Source organism: Panthera uncia, chromosome F1 (genome assembly GCF_023721935.1).
Source record: "Panthera uncia isolate 11264 chromosome F1, Puncia_PCG_1.0, whole genome shotgun sequence".
NCBI classification, from domain to species: Eukaryota; Metazoa; Chordata; class Mammalia; order Carnivora; family Felidae; genus Panthera; species Panthera uncia.
The window spans coordinates 26,872,844-26,892,950 of NC_064813.1; the positions used below are offsets into that span (position 1 = coordinate 26,872,844).

The 20,107-nt window shown below is 35.5% G+C and overlaps 1 protein-coding gene across 3 annotated transcripts in view; it reads left to right on the forward strand.

Annotated features, from left to right (window-relative positions):
- Positions 1-20,107, forward strand: part of ACBD6 (acyl-CoA binding domain containing 6) — a 205,398-nt gene that overhangs the window by 102,349 nt on the left and 82,942 nt on the right. For all 3 annotated transcript variants that reach the window (XM_049634141.1, XM_049634139.1, XM_049634140.1), the window contains exon 6: positions 2,062-2,151. In XM_049634141.1, coding sequence (XP_049490098.1) covers positions 2,062-2,151 — 90 coding nt within the window. The remainder of the gene's footprint in view (positions 1-2,061; positions 2,152-20,107) is intronic.

The following is a 20,107-nucleotide window of genomic DNA, read 5'->3' on the forward strand; positions in this document are numbered from 1 at the left end:
AGTGAAGTTACAAGATATAAAATTAATCTCCAGAAATCAATAGCGTTTCTGTATACTAATAACAAAGTAACAGAGAAATTAAGAAATAATTTCATTTACAATTGCACCAAAAATAATAAAATACCTAGAAATAAACTTAACTAAGGAGATAAAAGACCTGTACTCTAAAAACTATAAAACATTAATGAAAGAAATTGAAGACAACACAAACAAATGGAAACCTATCTTCTGCTCATGGATTGGAAGAATCAATATTGTTAAAATGTTCATACAACCCAAAGCAATCTACAGATTCAGTGCAATCCCTATCAAAATACCAACAATATTATTCACAGAATGAGAACAAATAATCCTAAAATTTGGATGGAACCACACAAGAGCCCAAATAACCAAAGCAATTGTGAGAAAGAAAAAGCTGTAGGTATCATAATTTTAGATTTCAAGATATACTACATAGCTGTAGTATTCAAAACAGTATGGTATTGGTACAAAATAGACACATAGATCAATGAAACAGCTCAAATATAAACCCATGCTCTTATGGACAATCTATGATAAAGACAAAAATATACAATAGGGCAAAGATAGTCTCTTCAGTAAATGGTGCTGAGAAAAGTAGACAGCTACATATGAAAGAATGAAACTATACCATTTTCTTACACCATCCACAAAATTAAGCTCAAAATTGATTGAAGACCTAAATGTAAGATCTGAAATCCTAAAAATCCTAGAAGAAAACACAGGCAGTAATGTCACTGACATCAACCATAGCAACATTTTTCTAGATAAGTCTCCTAAGACAAGGGAAACAAAAGCAAAGATAAACTATTGGGACTATAGCAAAATAAAAAGCTATGCATAGCAAAGCAAAACAAAAAGGCAACCTACTGAATGGGAAAAGATATTTCCAAGTGATATATCCAATGAGGGGTTAATATCCAAAATATATAAAGAACTCATATGCCTGAACACTAAAAAAAAATAAACAACCCAATTAAAAAGTGAGCAGAGGACCTGAATAAACATTTTCCCAAAGACATATAGATGGCCAATAGACACATGAAAAGATGGTCAACATTAGTAATCATCAGGGAAAATCAAATTAAAACTGCAATGAGATATCACCTTACACCTGACAGAGTGGCTAAAATAAAAAACAAGAAAATATAAGTGCTGTTGAGGATGTGGAGGGAAAGGAACCCTCCTGCATTGTTGGTGGAATGTAAATTGATGCAGCTACTGTGAAAAACAGTATGGAGGCTCAGAAACTTAAAAATAGAAATACTATATTATCCAGTCATTTCTCTACTGGGTATTTACTCAAAGAAAATGAAAACACAACTTTGAAAAGATATATGCACCCCTATGTTTATTGCAGAATTATGTACAATAGCGAAGATATGGAAGCATCCTAAGTGTCCATTGATAGATGAATGAATACAGAAGGTGTGGTATATCTATATGTACACACACACACACCCACACACACACACACAGGAATTATGCTCTTGTAAAAAAGGATGAGATCTTGCCATTTGGCAAGACAATATGGATGGACCTAGAGGGTATTATGCTAAGTGAAATAGATCAGACTAATAAAGACAAATATCATATGATTTCACTCATGTGGAATCCAAAAACGAATGAATAAACAAAAAGCAGACTCAGACCTATAAATATAGAGAACAAACTGATGGCTCTCAGAAGGAAGGGGGTGGGGTTATAGGAAAAATGGGTGAAGGGGAGTGGGAGATACAGACTTTTAGTTATGGAATCAGTAAATCACAGGAATTAAAGGCACAGCATAGGGAATATAGTCAGTGATCTTGTAATAACATTGCCTGGTGACAGATGGTAGCTATGCTTGTGGTGAGCATAGCATAACATATAGAGAAGTTGAATCACTATGGTGTACACCTGAAACTAATGTAACATTGTATGTAACATTACTCAAGTAAGATAAAATAAATAAAAATACAATTCTCAACCAAAAAAAAAGTATTTTACATGGCCTCATAACTGGATTAAGAAATTCATTTATCTCAATTTTTGTGTTTTTAGGGCAGAACTCTACTCCATTGGGCGTGTGATCGAGGACATAAAGAACTAGTCACAGTCTTGCTACAATATAGAGCTGATATTAACTGCCAGGTAAGAGTGATGATGAGGGAGTTTTTTAAAAAATTGAGGTAAAACCCGCACAACATAAAATTCACCATATTAACCACTTTAAAGTGTACAATTTATTAGCATTCATACACTTAACAGTGTTGTGTGACCGTCACTACTTTCTTGTTTCACATTTTCATCACCCCAAAAGGAAACCTTGTACTTATTAAACAGTCACTCCCTATTTCCCCCTCTTCACAGATCTTGCCAATAGCTAATCTTTCTGTTTCAATGGATTTGCCTATTCTGGATATTTCATGTAAATGGAATCATAAAATATGTAGCCTTTGTGTTTGGCTTCTTTCACTTAGCATAATGTTTTCAAGGTTTATCCATGTAGCATGTGACAGTACTTCATTTTTTATGGCTAAATATTATACCATCATATGGATAATACCACATTTTGTTTATCTCTTCATCAGTTGATGAAGAGTTGGATCATTTCCATTTTTTTTGGCATGAACAATTGATACGAACAATTAATGCATGTGTTTTTGTTTGAACGCTTGTTTTCAGTTCTTTTGATTCTGTACCTAAGAGTAGAATTTCAGAGTTGTATGGTAATTTGATGTTTTTAAGGAACCTCTACAAACTGTTCTCTACAGAAATTGCACCATTTTACATTCCCACCAGGAATGCATTGGGGTTCTAATTTCTCCACTGCTTTGCCAGTACTTGTTATGTTCTTTTTTTAACAGCCATCCTAGTGGAGTGAAGTGATATCTCATTGTGCTTGATTTTGATTTGCATTTCCTTAACAACTAATGATGTTGATATCTTTTCATATACTTGTTAACAATTTCTGTATTTCCTTTGGAGGAATGTCTGTTCAAACCTTTCACCATTTTTAAAATTGAGTTGCTTGTCTTTTTGTTAAGATGTAGGAGTGTTTTATATATTCTGGATAGTAGACCACTGTCAGATACATGATTTGCAGATACCTTCTCCCTTTCTGTGGGTTATCTGTTCACTTTTTGATAGTGTCACTTGGTGCACAGGTTTTGAATCTTGATTTCAGTTTTTTTTTTTTTCTTTTTTTTCTATTCTTTCTTTTTGTTGGTTGTGCTTTTGGTATCATACTTAGGAAACCATTGCCAAGTATAAGGTCATTAAGATTTGTCCTCCTGTTTTCTTTCTTATTTGTTTTTATTGTTTTAAATGTGCATAACATAAAATTTACCATTTTAACCATTTTTAAGTGTGCAGTTCTGTGGCATTAAGTACATCCACATTGTCCAACCATCACTATCATCCATCTCCAGAACTTTTCTTCTTCCCCAACTGAAACTCTGAATTCATAACTAACTCCCCATACCCCCAGCTCCTAGCAACTGCCATTCTACTTTCTACCTTCATGAATTTGACTATTTTAAGTACCTTATATAAGTGGAATTATATAATATTTGTCCTTTTGTGACTGACTTATTTCACTTAATATTTTCAAGGATCATCCATGTTGGTAGCATGTGTCAAAATTTCCTTTCTTTTTAAAACTAAATGTCGGGGCGCCTGGGTGGCTCAGTCGGTTAAGCGTCCGACTTCGGCTCAGGTCACGATCTCGCGGTCCGCGGGTTTGAGCCCCGTGTCGGGCTCTGGGCTGATGGCTCAGAGCCTGGAGCCTGCTTTCGATTCTGTGTTTCCCTCTCTCTCTGCCCCTCCCCCGTTCATGCTGTGTCTCTCTCTGTCTGAAAAATAAATAAACGTTAAAAAAAATTTTTTTTTAAATAAAACTAAATGTCATTATACATGTATACCACATTTTGCTTATCCAAATATTCATCTATAACATTGAGTTTCTTTATTCTTTTGACTATTGTGATTAATATGCTATGAACATAGGTAGCAAATTTGAGTCCTTACCTTTGTGTGTCTTGAGTATATACCCAGAATTGGAATTGCCGGGTCATGAGGTACTTCTTTATTGAATATTTTGAGGAATCACCATACTATTTTACACAGTGGCTGCACCATTATGTATCAGCCATGCGTAAGTGTCCTAATTTCTTCACATCTTTACCAACACTTGTTATTTTTTGTATTTTTGATAATAGGCATCGTAATGAGTGAGAAATGGTATCTCATTGTGGTTTTGATATGCACTTCCCTAATGACTGGTGATGTTGAACATCTTTTCATGTGATTATTGACCATTTGTATATCACTTTGTTTATGTCCTTTGCCCATTTTTAAATTGAGTTGTTTGTGTTTTTATTGTTAAGCTGTAAGAATTCTTTATATATTCTGGATGTCAGTCCTTGTCAGATAAATGATTTGCAAATACTTTCTCCCATTCTGTGAATTGTCTTCCACTCTATTGGTAGGGTCCTTTGATGGACAACAGTTTTAAATTTGATGAAGGCCACCTTTCTCTTTTATTGCCTGTGCTTTTGGTATCATATCCAAGAAATCATTGCCAAATTCAATGTTTTGAAGCTCTTTGCCTATGTTTTCTTTAAGAGTTTTATAATTTCAGCCCATATGTTTAGGTCTTTGACCCATTTTGAGTTAGTTTTTGTATGTGGTATAAAATAGGGGTCCAGTTTCATTTTTTTGCATGTGGATAGTCCGTTTTCTCAGCACCATTTGTTGAAATGTCTTTTCCCCATTGAATAGTCTTGGAACCCTTGTCAAAAGTAATTTGATCATATCTGTAAGGTTTTGGGCTTTCTACTCTATTCTGTTGGTCTATATTTCTGTCTTTATGCCATTACCACACTTGTTTGATTTACTGTAGCTTTGTAGTAAAATTTGAAATCAGGAAGTGTGAGACCTCCAACTTTTTTTTTTTTAAGTGTATTTTCTTTTTTTTTTTTTTAAGTGTATTTATTTTGAGAGAGGGTACACGTGTCCATGTGTGAGCAAGGGAGGGGCGGGAAGAGAGATAGAATCCCAAGCAGGCTCTGTGCTAACAGTGCATAGCCTAATACCATGAACTGAACCATGAGACTGAGACCTGAGCCAAAATCAAGAGTTGGATGCTTAACTGACTGAGCCACCCAGGTACCCCTTGTTTTTCCTTTTCAAGACTGTTTGGCTATTCTGGGTTGCTTGATAGGATGATTTTTTTTTTTTTTTCTGCAAGAAAATGTCATTGGGATTGTCATAAGGATTACGTTGAATCTGTAGATCACTTTGGGGAGTATTGACATCTTAATGTTAAGTCTACCAATCTGTGAGATGTTTTTCCATCTATTGGTGTCTCGAATTTCTTTAGGCAGCATTTTGTGGCTTTCAGTGTATATTTCTTTCACCTCCTTGGTAAAGTTTATTCCTAAATTTCTTTTTCTTTTTTGATGCTATTGTAAATGAAACTGTTTTCTAAATTTCCTTTTTGGATTGTTCATTGTTAGTGTTCAGAAACACAATTGATTTTTGCATGTTTGTTTTGTATCCTATAATAATGCTGAATTCATTTATTAGTTCTTACAGATTTTTGTGGGATCTTTAGGGTTTTTTACATATAAGATCATGTTGTCTATGAATAGAGATCATTTTACTTCTTCTTTTACAGTTGACATTCCTTTTCTTTTCTTTTTTTTTTTAAGTAATCTCTACACCCAACGTGAGCTCAAACTCACGACCCCAAAATCAGGAGTCTTGCGCTCTAATGACTGAGTCAGCCAGGCACCTCAGGATTCCTTTATTTTTCTTGCTTAGTTGATCTGACCAGGCCTTCTAGTACTGTGTCGATAGAAGTGGGTATCCTTGTTTTGTTCTAGGTGTTTGCTTTTTAATTTAGTGTGTTAGATATAAAATGCTTTTCTTTATGTAACATTTGTTGCCATATATATCCATTTTGGTCCAACTCCCTAGGCCTTATGCACTCATCCTGGCTCTTTTCATTAAATCTGAAATTTTTAGTTCTGACCACACTCTCCATTTCATCTAAATCTCTTATTTCACCTAGAAGATATCTTTAGTTTCTCTGCTAATCCACCTTCTCCCATTTCATCTTCTCCCATTCTCATGCTATTATCCTCAGCCTCATCTCCATTCCCTCTATTTCCACTGTTACAGCCACCTGGAAAAAGCCTAATTCTGATTAATCCAGTTACCTGCCTTTTGCACGTATACACCTAGTCTCTGGGCAAAGCTAGGAAGAAAAAAAAAAAAGTATACAACCCTGATATTATCATAAATCATGGTATGCATCTTTAATTTTGCCTGAAAAGTCTTATGGTCGTTTTCATTCTCAGATTACCTCTCATTTCATAGAGAATAGAAGAAATCTTTATCACCAACTCAGATCTTAGTCAGTAGATCCAAAAACATAGAACTCTTCTTAGCTATCCTTCAGACACTTCAAGTCACATATCTTAACGCTGAACCCTACTGTCTCTCAACAACTGCCGCTACCCCTCACCATAATTGGCACCATCATCCAACCAGTTTTCTAGGAATCATCCTTGATTCTTCTCTCAATTTTCACACCCATTCAACTCCTTTAGGTTCTACCTTCTAAGTATATCTCCAAACCTACCCACTGCTCTATTTCAACACTTCCTGTACACTAGTTCAGGCTTCTTAAATTATTTCAGCAGCTCTGAACTCCGTTTCTCCTTCTAATCTTGATATCCTTCAGTATATTTTCAACTTTTCGTCTGGATAGTCTTTCTAAAATGCTAATTTGCAGATGTTTTCTTGTTTACTTTTGTTTTTAAGTTAAAATCTAAATTTAATATACTCTGTAAAGCCCTTCATGATCTTACATCTCCACTGTTTCTCAGCATGCTGCTTGCTTATAACCCTCCCTGGTATGCCAAGCTCCACTTCTTTGAAGAACTTGATATACTGCTCATCTCCTGGTCTTTTTATATGCTGTTTTCTTTCTTCATTCTCCTTCCTAGGCCTCAGCTTACACATTACTTCCTCCAGGAAGCCTTCCTTCACTCTAACCAGTTAGAGATTCCCAATAGTTTATAGCTCCTTTTTTTAAAAAAAAAAATTTTTTTAATGTTTATTTATTTTTGAGACAGAGACAGAGACAGCACAAGCCGGGGATGGGCAGAGAGATAGAGGGAAACACAGAATCTGAAGCAGGCTCCAGGCTCTGAGCTGTCAGCGCAGAGCCCAATGGGGGCTTCAACTTAGAAACAGTGAGATCATGACCTGAGCCAAAGTCGATTCTTTTTTTTTTTTTAATTTTTTAATGTTTATTTATTTACTTATTTTAATTTTTTTTAATGTTTATTTATTTTTGAGAGACAGAGAGAGACAGAGCATGAGCAGGGGAGGGGCAGAGAGAGAGGGAGACACAGAATCCAAAGCAGGCTCCAGACTCCGAGCTGTCAGCACAGAGCTTGACACAGGGCTCGAACTCACAGACCGTGAGATCATGACCTGAGCTGAAGTCAGACGCTCAACTGACTGAGCCACCCAGGCGCCCCAATGTTTATTTATTTTGAGGGAGAGAGAGTGTGCAAGCAGGGGAGGGGCAGAGAGACAGGGAAACACAGAATCCGAAGAAGGCTCCAGCAGCACAGAGCCTGATGCGGGGCTCGAACTCGACAACTGCGAGATCATGACCTGAGCTGAAGTCGAATGTTCAACCGACTGAGCCACCCAGGCGCCCTTATAACTCCCTGATCTTAAGCACATCAAAAAAGTTATGACAGTGCAATCACTTTGTATTATAATTGGTTGATTACATGTCTGTATTCTCAACACTATCATATACAGGTACTACAATTTGGTTGTATCACTAGTGCCTCGAATAATATCTGACATACAGTAGATGCTTAGTAATTATTGAATAAAGTAATATTGGTTTATAAAGAAAATGTTGGAAAAATAGAACATGAGTACCAGGAAGGACCTGAGCACTTGCCAGAGCTTTTTGGGTATCCTTGGTTTTTTAGCAGAAGAAATACCTCTTTCCCCATTAGATATGTGTACATTGTTCTTGGACCAGTTCCCTAGCTTTGAGTTATAGGTCAGATCATAGCTTATGCCATAATCTTGCCTTGAAATATATATTTCATTGATTTTTTTTCTTTTAGTTGGTAGTATGTATTAAAAAAAAAAATACCTGGGGCACCTGGGTGGCTCTGTTGGTTGAGCATCTGACTCTTGATTTGGACTCAGGTCTTGATCTCATGGTTCATGGGATTGAGCCCCGTGTCGGGCTCCATGCTGCTAGTGCAGATCCTGCTTGGGATTCTCTCTCTCTCCCTCTCTCTCTGCCCTTCCCCACTCACTCATGCTCTTTCGCTCGCTCTCTCTCTCTCTCTCTCTCTCACTCTCAAAATAAATAAACTTTATTTTTAAGTAATACTTTTTTTTTAAAAAAGTGAAAAAATGCAAAAGACTAATTTTTTTTAAATTTTATTTATTTTTGAGGTGAGAGAACACAGACGAGCAGCTATATATAAATATATATATATATATATATATATATATATATATAAAAGCATGTACAGCAGCAATGTGATACAAGCTACACACGCTATTCTATAACTTGCTTTCTTTATCTTGGAGATCGTTCTATATCAGTATATAGATAATGTTGCCTTATTCTTTTTTTTTTCTTTAAATGTTTATTGGGGTGCCTGGGTGGCTCAGTTGGTTAATAAACATTGGGCTTTGGCTCAGGTTACAATCTCGGAGTTCATGAGTTCAAGCCCCACATCGGGTGAGCTTGAGCCCCACATCTGGTGAGCTTGAGCCCTGCTTTGGGTGAGCCCTGCTTTGGATGAGCCCTGCTTCTCTCTCCCTGTCTCTGCCCCTTGCTCACTTGCACCCTCTCTCTCTCTCAAAATAAAATAAAATAAAAGTTTATTTATGTTGAGAGAGAGCATGAGTGGGGGAGAGGGAGAGAAAGAATCCCAGGCAGGCTCCATGCTGCCAGTATGGTGCCCAACGCAGGGCTCCAATGCACGAAACATGAGATCAAGAGTCATACACTTAACTGACTGAGCCACCCAGGCATCCCATGCCTTATTCCTTTTAATGGGTGCATAATATTCCTTTATAGAGATGTATCATAATTTAGCTGGCACCATATAAATGGGCCAATGAATTAATTAATGAAGTAATGAATTAATATCCTTTAACCAAGAACCACTTGTATTTCATTTTCTGTGAAACATCTGTTCATATTTTTTGCTCAGTTTCCCACTGGATTGATGTTTTCTTCTTAATTTATAGGAACTTTTTATGTGTTTAGGAAAATGAGCACTTTGTGATATAAATATTAAAAATATCCCCATGTTTCCTTCTCGTACCTTCATCATTTCATGGTTTCCTTGATTCATCTAGAATTAATGTGTCACATGTATGTAATACACATTTTATTTTTGTCCAGATGGCATCAACTTTATTTTTGTGTAGATGATTAACCTTGTTCAGTAATGTTTGTTGAATAATCTTTCCTCTACTGATTTGAAGTACCTTTTTTCTTTTTTCACATTCTCACTTCCTCTGTGTATTCCTGGGCTGTTTCCGATTCCATTGCTCTGTTTTTTGTTTACATACTTGTGTTATGATGTTTTAATGGTTATAGCTTCAAAATATGTTTTAATATCTGGTAGGATAAATTTCTTCACTACTTACTGAGAATTTTTCCCATGATTTTTACTTATTTTTCTTTATGAACATTTAAATCTTTTCATTTGATAATAAATTATATTCAATAAATAAATAGATCATCTTTTCATCTTTTGCTTCCCTTGTCCACTACCATTAAGTTAAGTAAGTTAAAAAACAAAAGCAATAAAGTATTGGTGTGCTCATGTCTTTTACTTGGTTTGTATTGTTAGGGGGTGTTTGAAAGGGAAATGTTCCCAAGTTAGGAATAGCCTGAGGTTTTCATCTGTTTGTCTTGTATTATGTTTGGTTAGTGTAAGACAATTCAAAAACTGCTTTATGTGGCTTTATGGAATACTCTTTACAGAACACCAGCTTTAATGCAAAGTAAAAGTCCACATAGGTTTTTTGGATGAGTCAGTTAGGACTATGTGCGACCAATGTTTTCCTTGACGTCTTTGTATTCACGTGACTACTTTATATTGCCCCTAGCCTTGATTTTCCTCTGGTATTGACAATCCTGATTCCCACAATCTAGCTTCAGTTAAGGGAATGCTTTTGGCTTTGTTAGTTTGGATTACTTAGATGCTTCCAAGTCACAGGGCTTTTGGAGATTAGCTCTCAGAATAGCTTTCCCTTTGTGATTTCTTCTTTGGTTTCATTATTGAAAATTCTTTTCAAATATAGACAATACAAACATAATAAATGGAAGGAAAGGTTCATCTCCCTCATGATTCAATCTTTCTTAAACAACATTATTATTGACTGGCCTATTGGTTGCCAAAAAGGAAAATCAATTTTATTAGAAGTATTTGCTTGGCCACAGATCTTGGTACTAACCCAGCAGAGACAGGCTGATGTTATCAACTATCTGAAGACTAATTTTTACCATTAGCCTGAAACGGAGTAGTAATTAGACATGTGTCAAAGTCTACTCTGTGTTTTTCTGTCATTTTTACCCGTCAGTATATCTCATATATACTTTTATTGCACTGCAGTTTCTACATTCTGTGACTGATGGAATTGGAACTTTTAATTTTATTTTATCTTCAAAGAAAGATCCTTTATAGATTTCATTTGTTACCTGGCAGTATTATGGACACAGTTTTGTCTCTTCCACTGCTTGGTATTGATTTTTTAGTTCAACTCTGGAAGTTAGGTTCTTAACCACATTTGAGATTAGGATATGGGTTAAACACACACGCATATACCCCACAGACCTCTTGAATAATTTTGATCTTTCAAGCCCTGGAGAAAGATTAAACCTATTCCCAAAGCACACTGGAAGTATTTGAATGCTGAAGATTTATTACCAGGTTTTCTCAGATTTATTGTAAAGTAATATTAAGGAATTCAGTAGGTTGGGGGAGAAGTGGGAGCATCTGTGGTGTTAGGTGTTTACACTGTGTACTGGGTATTAATGCAGTTCAGGAGGAAAGCGTTTGTTTGAGTGCTATGTTGAAGACTTGGCGGTTTATAAATGACCTAAACTTAACGCTTTACATGATGGCATAGAGCACCATGCCCTCTCTGTGAATGCCTTGGTGACTGTGTGTTGTAAAAGATTTCAAAAACATGAGATGTTAAATAAACTTATTGTGGTGATCATTTCACAGTATATACAAATATTGAATCATTATGTTGTATATCTGAGACTAATATAATGTTACATGTCAATTATATCTCAGTTTTAAAAAAGAATACTTGTGGAAGAAAAGAATAAATGAATGTATCTGAAAAAAAGGAATTCTATATCTGTATATAGTTTTATGAAATAGATAGAAAATGCACTTTTTTTTAAAAAGCAGAGGAATAATTGCAAGTCTAGATTTCACCAGGGTGTTGTGGAGCTTAAAGTAGTGACAGTGGCCTCTGTACCTCAAGCTGTCCTGCGGCACCTGGGCAAGTGTACCCCTCTTCCCCAAGTCCACCAAGCATATTGCTTCCAGCAGAGACTTCTCCAGACTGTTGTTTATTATGTCACTGGCTTGATCAGAACTCTGATAATTGCACTACCCATAGGATAAATTCCAAACTCTCTGGAGTTGAATTCACGTTTCTCCAATATCTGAAAAAACACAAAAATAAATAAATAAATAAATAGCCATGAGAAAATTATAAAGCAGTAAATAAAACTATAATCCTATTATATGTGTGTGTTGGGGGAGGGATAAGATATAAAACAGTTTTGTAGTGCATACTGTTTATCAAACATCTTATATGTATTATCTCTTTTAGTCATCACATCAGTCCTATAATGTAGGTATATTGTTATCTGCATTTTACTGGTGAAGAAACAGGAGGTTGGGAAGTCCTAGAAGTAATAAGTGACAAAGTTTAGATTTGAACATGTCATTCTGATTCCAAAGCTTAAGCTCTTAACCTCTCCACTGTAAAATTTGAGTACATTTTTATTCTCATCTTTATTTTCTCTACTTACATGTATGTAACATATTTTAAAGATATTTGGTACAGGGGTGCCTGTCTGGCTCAGTGGTAGAGCATGTGACTCTTGATTGCAGAGTCATGAGTTTGAGCCCCATGTTAGGTGTAGAGAGTACTTTAAAAAAATGTTTTTTTAAGAAGGTATTTGGTACAATATTGTACATAGAGTAGTTTTTCTGCAGTATTTAAGAGAATGGAGATACTAAATACATTTAGTGAGATACATATAGTATTAAAATCTTAAGGACACAACTGAATACCACACCTGTACCCACACTCACACACACACACACACACACACACACACACACACACACACACCTGTGCAACTACCACCTATATCAAAGTAGAACATTGCCAAAACCCCAGTAGGTTTGTTTCCTTAAGCAACTTCTGTCAGTATCAATCCTCCCACCCCCACTCTGAGGGAACTATTATTCTGACTTCAATTGCCATCAATTAGTTCTCCTTCTTCTGGAAATTCAAATATTTACAACATATTTTCTTTTGGATCAGTTTTATTATACTCAATATAACATTTGCAAGAGTCATTCATGTTGTTACATATATCATTTGTTCCTTTATTTTTATAGCTGTATAATGTTTTATTGTGTGCATGCATATACCATAATTTATCTGTTTTCCTCTTGATGGACATTTAGGTTTTTTTTCTTCAGTTTTAATGAATATTGGCTATTATGAAAAAAGTGGCTATAAACACTTCACGTGGGCATATACATATATCTTCACTTCTCTTGGATATATACTTAGGAGAAGAAATGCTGGAGCATATGGTAACTCTGTGTTTAACCTTTTGAGGACTGCTTATGGTTTTTCAAAGCGACTGCTCATTTTACATTCCCACTAGCAGTGTACGAGAGTTCCAGTTTTTTTACATCCTTGTCAGCACTTGTTATTATGTCTTTTATTTTGATAGCCACTTTAGTGTATCTCATTGTGGGTTTGATTTTCATTGTCCTGATTGTTACTGATGTTGAGGATTTTTTCCTGTGCTTATTGGCCACTTCTGTATGTTCTTTGGGGGAAATGTCTATTCAGATCCTGTGCCCACTTTTTTTTTTAACTGGGTGAAAAAAAGCCATGGAAAGCTCAGTAAGTTTTTTTATCGGCAAAATCTGTTAAGGGAATGGACTCAAGGCCAGCCCTGTTGAGGCAGATCATCATTTGTGTCTCGTGTTGCCATCCTCTCCTCTCTCAAGGTATTTATCTGGGTGAAAGCAGCTTTGAAAGGACCAACAGTGGTGACTCAAAGGAAAAATATGTCAAAACAGAGTCTGAAGGGTGTGAGTGCAAGGGAGGAAGTTGGGGACTTTGCTTAGGTGATGATATTAGTAGTGGGATAAATGAGGTGACTGCCTGAATCGGACCTTTTATTTTGTTTGGCAGTTTTCTTTTAATCTCCCTAGCCATCATTAATTAAGAGGAACCCCCAAAGAAAAGGGACCAGGATAGTTTTGTGGATTCACCTAATTCTGTAGGGGCTCTCTATACCTCAGCCAACTAGAACAGATTGATATTAACAGTGTCTTTCCCCATTTTAAAAATTTGGTTGTCTCTTTACTGTTGAGTTGTGAGACCTATTATGTATTCTGAATATAAGCCCTTATCATTTATATGATTTGCAAATATGTTCTTCCATTGAGGGGGCTGTCTTTTTACTGACCTAGTAGTATTCTTTGAAGCACAAAAAGTTTTAATTTTAATGAAGCCCAGTATATCTAGTTTTTATTTTGCTTGTGTTTTTGATGTCATTTCTAAGAAACTGTTGTTTAATCAGAGACCATAGTGATTGAGCCTTTTTCTTCTAAGAGTTTTATAATGTTATCTCTTACATTTAGGTTTTTGATTAATTTTGAATTGTGTACGATGTGAGGTGGAGGTCCAACCTTATTGTTTTACATGTAGATATCTAGTTGTTTCAATCTTTCCGTTGAAAAGACTATTCCTCCTCCCCATTGAATTGTCAAAATCAATTGACCATAAATTTGAGGGTTGATTTCTAGATTCTTCTTTCTTTTCCATCGATTGATATGTCTACCCTTATGACAGTACCACACTATCTCTCACTTCTTTTGTTAAATTTATTCCTTTCCTGAGATTTTCTGTTTTTGTCATTTATTGCAAGAATGCTTATAACTTCTCATTAAAATATTTTATGGCAACTATTTTCAAATCTTTGTCAGATAATTCTAATATCTGAGTCACCTTGGTGTTTGGTGTGTGTGGATTGCCTTTGCGTATTCAAATTGTGATTTTTCTTAGTTTTCTTTACTGTGGCTTTGTAGTATATTTTGAAACAGAAGTGGGAGATCTCCAACTTTGTTCTTTTTTTCAAGATTGTTATTGCTATTCTGGGTCCCTTGAATTTCCATATAAATTTTAGAATCAGCTTATTAATTTCTGCAAAACAAAATGCAGCTAAGATTTTTATAGGGATTGCATTAAATCTGTAGATCAGTTTGGGGAGTAGTGACATCTTAAAATATTAAGTCTTGTTATCCATAAAATGTCTTTTCATTTATTTAGGGCTTGTTTAATTTCTTTCAGTGGTATTTTGTAGTTTTCAGTGTACAAGTCTTATATTTCTTTTGTTAAATTTATTCCTAAGCAAAGGAATAGAAGACATAAAAAAGAACTAAACAAAAATTATAGAACCAAAGATATAATAACTGAAATAAAAATTCACTGGTCTCACCACCATAATGGAGGTGATAAAGAAAAGGATCAGTGAAGTTGAAGTCAAATAGGTAGAAAGTATCTAATTTGAAAAACTGAGAGAAGGTACATGGGAAAGAAATCATCAGCAGAGCTTCCAGGACCTGTGTGACAATTACAGAAGATTTAGCTTTTTTTTTCATTTGAATTCCAAAAGGAGAAGAAAACAGTGTGAAGCTGAAAAATATTGAAAGAAATCATGCTGAAAACTTCCCACTTTGATGAATGGCATTGTAGATTCAAGAAGCTGAGCAAACCCAAAACAGATGAATCTGAAAAATTCTCTGCCAGAATACATCAAAATCAAACTTCCAAAAATTAAAGAGAAGAAAACATTGAAAGCAGCTAGTGGGAAAGAATGCATTATGTTTATGGGGAAACAATGATTGAAATGGTTTTTCATGGAGGTCAGAAGGAAGTGGCACCACATTTTTCAGGTGCTGAAAGAAAAGCTGTCAACTTGTAATTCTATAGCCAGTGAAAATATCTTTCAAGAATAAGGTGAAATAAAGACATTCTCAAATGAAGAAAAATACAGAGTATTTGTCACCCACCGATCTACTCTAAAAGAATGGCTAAATGGAAGTTCTTTATTTTTAAAACAGTTTGTTAATGTTTATTTACTTTAGAGAGAGAGACAGAGTGTGAGAGGGGAGGGGCAAAGAGCAAGGGAGACACAGAATCCAAAGCAGGCTCCAGGCTCTGAGCTGTCAGCACAGAGCCCAATGTGGGGCTCGAACTCATAAACTGTGAGATCATGACCTGAGCCAAAGTCAGCTGCTCAACTGACTAAGCCATCCAGGCTCCCCTAAGTGGAACTTCTTTAAATAGAAAGGAAATTATAATAGAAGGGAACTTGGAACATAAAGAAGAAAGAGAAACAACAATGGAATGGGTGAAAATAAACATAATATACTGTCCTTTACTCTGGACTTTTAAAAATTATGTTTGACCACTGAATCAAAAATTTTAACATCATCTGATGTTATATAAATATTCTACTGATCCACAGGAAATATTTAAGACAATACATTATAAGGGGGTGGAGGCTCCAAAATTAAAGAACATAGATCCTTACATTGACAAAAAAAATAGTTGAACACATTGACAAGGTCATGTGAAAACACAGGAGCTTACTCCCTGTGTTTTCTTTCAGTTTTGTAAAGATTTCAGGCATTAATCCATTTTGAGTTGATTTTTGTGTATGCTGTAAGATAGAGGTCCAGTTTTATTCTTTTGCATGTGGCTGTTTAGTTTTCCTAATACCACTTATTTTTTAAATTTTTTTTTTTTCAACGTTTTTTATTTATTTTTGGGACAGAGAGAGACAGAGCATGAACGGGGGAGGGGCAGAGAGAGAGGGAGACACAGAATCGGAAACAGGCTCCAGGCTCCGAGCCATCAGCCCAGAGCCTGACGCGGGGCTCGAACTCACGGACCGCGAGATCGTGACCTGGCTGAAGTCGGACGCTTAACCGACTGCGCCACCCAGGCGCCCCCCTAATACCACTTATTGAAGACACTATCTTTTCCCATTGTATATTCTTGCCCCCTTTGCCTCCGATCAATTGACCATATATGTGGCTTTTTTCTGGCTTCTCTGTTTTGTGCTGTTGGTCTATGTGTCTGTTTTTATGCCAGTACTATTCTGTTTTGTAATGAAGTTTGAAATCAGAGTGTGTGATGCCTCTCCAGCTTTGTTCTTCTTTCTTAAGATTGCTTTGGCTATTTGGGGTTTTTCATGGATCTATACAAATTTTAGGGTTGGCTGTTCTATTTCTGTGAAGTATTCTATTAGAATTCTGGTAGGAGTTGCACTGTGTCTGTTGATTGTTTTGGGAAGTATGAACATTTTAATAAGAAAGCACAGGATATCTTTCCATTTATATGTGTCTTTTTCAGTTTCTTTTACCAGTGTTATAATTTTCAGTATACAGATCTTTTTCATCTTCTTGGTTAAATCTCTTCCTAATTATTTTATTCTTTTTGATGCAATTTAAATGGGATTGTTTTCTCAATTTTTTTGAGAATGCAATGTTTTAGAAGTATTTTAAACAACTGTTGACATAATGTACCACAAAGCAGATATCAACGAAAATATTTTATATCAGCATATTCTCTGAGTGTGGATCAATTAAATTAGAAATCAACAAAGGTAATTTAAAACATATATATACTGGGTCGCCTGGGTGGCTCAGTCAGTTAAGCATCAGACTCAGGTCATGATCTCACTGTTCATGAGTTCTAGCCCTGCGTTGGGCTCTGCGCTGACAGCTCGGAGCCTAGAGCCTGGTTTGGGTCCTGTGTGTGTGTCTCTCTCTCTGTTCCTCCCCGACTCACTCTCTCTCTCTCTCTCTCTCTCTCTCTCTCTCTCTCTCTCCCTCTCTCTCTCAAAAATAAATAAACATTAAAAAAAATTAAAGAAAATAGTTGAACAAACTTAAAAGCAAATGACTTTTCTTGAGCCTATCAGATAATTAAGTTCTCAGGGTAAACTGCCACCCTGACACCTGAAGAAACTGGCAAACACAGATAATCACAGCTGAGATCACCTGTAGCCAAAGCCACTGGAACCATAAACTCGTAGGAACACAAGTGGTAATTGATCAATAGCTGGAGGCTCAGTGTGGAGTAGCTTGAGAGGAAGTAACTCCAGGGGCCTAGTCTTAGGTGTGCCCCACACTATATCATGAGTTTTACTTACAGGAACCTACTTCTACCCTCAAGTTCTCACAGTGAAGATCTGAGGAAAAATCTCTCTTGTTTCTGTCAGGACAGAGGGGAAATAGCAATGTTGAAACATACTAAGAGCATTTTTCATAACAAAGGCCCAACTTCCAAGGGAAAAGTCTACCAGAGCAGTTATCCTACTCTAGCCCCCTTTAATTTTCCTAAGAGGAGGTGGGGGAGGGGGTGGGTACTAAGAAACACCTGTAAAGATCCAGGCGCACTAAAAGACTGAGATTTAATCATAAGGTTACAGAATGCTTCTCTGCTCCCTATACCTTACAACCACAGCCACGTGGCTCTCATTACAGTAAGAGCAGATTGTAGCTGAAAGAGCTCCAAGACATTGACTCTTTTTAAGTAGGAGCTCTTAGGGAAACCCAAAGACAACAGGGGAGACAAAAACAGGAAACTGAAGCCTCAGGTTTCTATAGCTACGGTAAACATTGAACACAGCCCAACTATTAGCCAATTAATATAAAACATCACACTAAATTTCTGTTTACCATAGTTTCTATTATTGGATACCTCACATCTAGCTCTCAATAAAAACTTACAGGGCATGGTGAACAGTTAGAAAAATCATAGTCTGACAAAGCAAGTATCAGAACCAGACTCATGACACAGATTTTGGGATTATCAGATAGGGAATTTGTATGATTAAGTAATATGTTAAGTAATCTAATGGAAACAGTAGATATATATAAGAATGATGGATCATGTAAGCAGAAAGATGGAAACGTTAAGAAAGAATGAAAAGGAAATGCTCGAAATCAAAAACACTGTAACAGAAATGAAGAATACATTTGGTAGTTTCTTCAGTAGAGTACACAAGTGAGAGAAGAGTCAGTGAACTTGAAAGATATGTCAGTATGAACTCTAAAACTGAAATGCAAAGAGAAAAAAACAGAGAAAGATAAAAAGAACAGAATTTTCGAGAACTCTTGGACAATTTCAAAAAGTGTAACATACATGTAATTAAAATGTCAGAAGGGGAAGAAAGAATGGAGCAGAAGAAATATTTGAATAGCTGATAGTTTTCCAAAATTAATGATAGACACCAAGTCACAGATCCAGGAGCTCAGCAAACACTAAGCAGGATAAATATCATTTTATAAAGGGAGGAAGTAGAGGGAGCTAAATGGAGGTAAGAGTTCTACAGTTTCATCAGAGTGGTAAATTATCAATACCAGTAAACAGTAAACACACACACACACACACACACAGAGTGATACCTAGATCAACCATTTAAAAAAATGTACAGACACATATAATAATAAGCACTATAGATGAATTAATGTTTAGGTGAATTCACCAATGAGGCCATCTAATCCTGGAAGCCTTTAAATTATAAGTTCAGTTTCTTTAAATGATAGAAGATTATTCATATTTTCTGTTTTTTCTTTGATCAGTTTTAATAAGTTGGGTTTTTCAAAGAATTTGCCCATTTCATCTTAAGTTATAAAAAAATTGACCTAAAGTTATTCATAATATCATCTTGCACTTTAGTGTCTCCCGTGTGTGTAGTGATGTATTTTTTTGTCTGATATTTCTAATATATTTTTTACTGATTATTTTTTTAAGCATTTGTCAACTTTAGTAATCTTTTCAAAGAACAAGCTTTTAGCTTTGTTAATTGTCCCCATCCTACATTTTGTGTCTGTGTCATTGATTTTTGTTCTTTGTTCTTTCCTCCTCCTTTTTTTTGGATTTAATTTGCTGTGGTGTTTTTTTCTAACCTCTTGAAATAAAAGCTTAGATATTGATTTTCAGCTATTCTTTTCTAGTAGGTGTGCTTGGAGGTAGAAATTTCTCATTATGCACTCCTTTAAATGCATTTTACAGATTTTGGGATATTTTTATTATCCTCTAGTCAAGATATTTTTTTAATTTCCAGTGTGATTTCTTTCTTTGAATTGTGGGTTATCCCGATGTATGTTGTTTAGTTGCCCAGCATTGGGGGAATTTATAGTTCCTTTTCTGTATTCATTTCTATTTTGAATCAAGTATGATGAGAGAACATACTCTGGAGTGTTTCAGTATTTTGAAATTAACACTTGCTTTTTGGCTCTTTATATGGTACATTTTGGAGAATGTTGCATGTTCACTTGAAAAGACTGTATTTTGCAGTTTGGTGTAGTCTTTCACAAATATCGTTTATGTGAGGTTGGTTAATAGTGTTAGTGAAGGGCACTATATTCTTACTGATTTTTTGTCTACTTGTTTATCAGCTGCTAAGAGAATTGTGTTGATATCTCCAATTATGATTTTTGTAACTGTGTTCATTTTTATATACCTTCAAACTATGTTATTAGATGCAAATTTAAAATTGTTTTACCTTCTTGTTGAATTGACCCTTTTATCATTGAGAAATGGCTATTTTCAGATCTAATATATATACATATATATATATATCTATATATAAAATCTAATGTGTATAAATCTATATATAAAAGCATACACACACACACACACACACACACACTTTGTTTAGTGTTTTATAGTT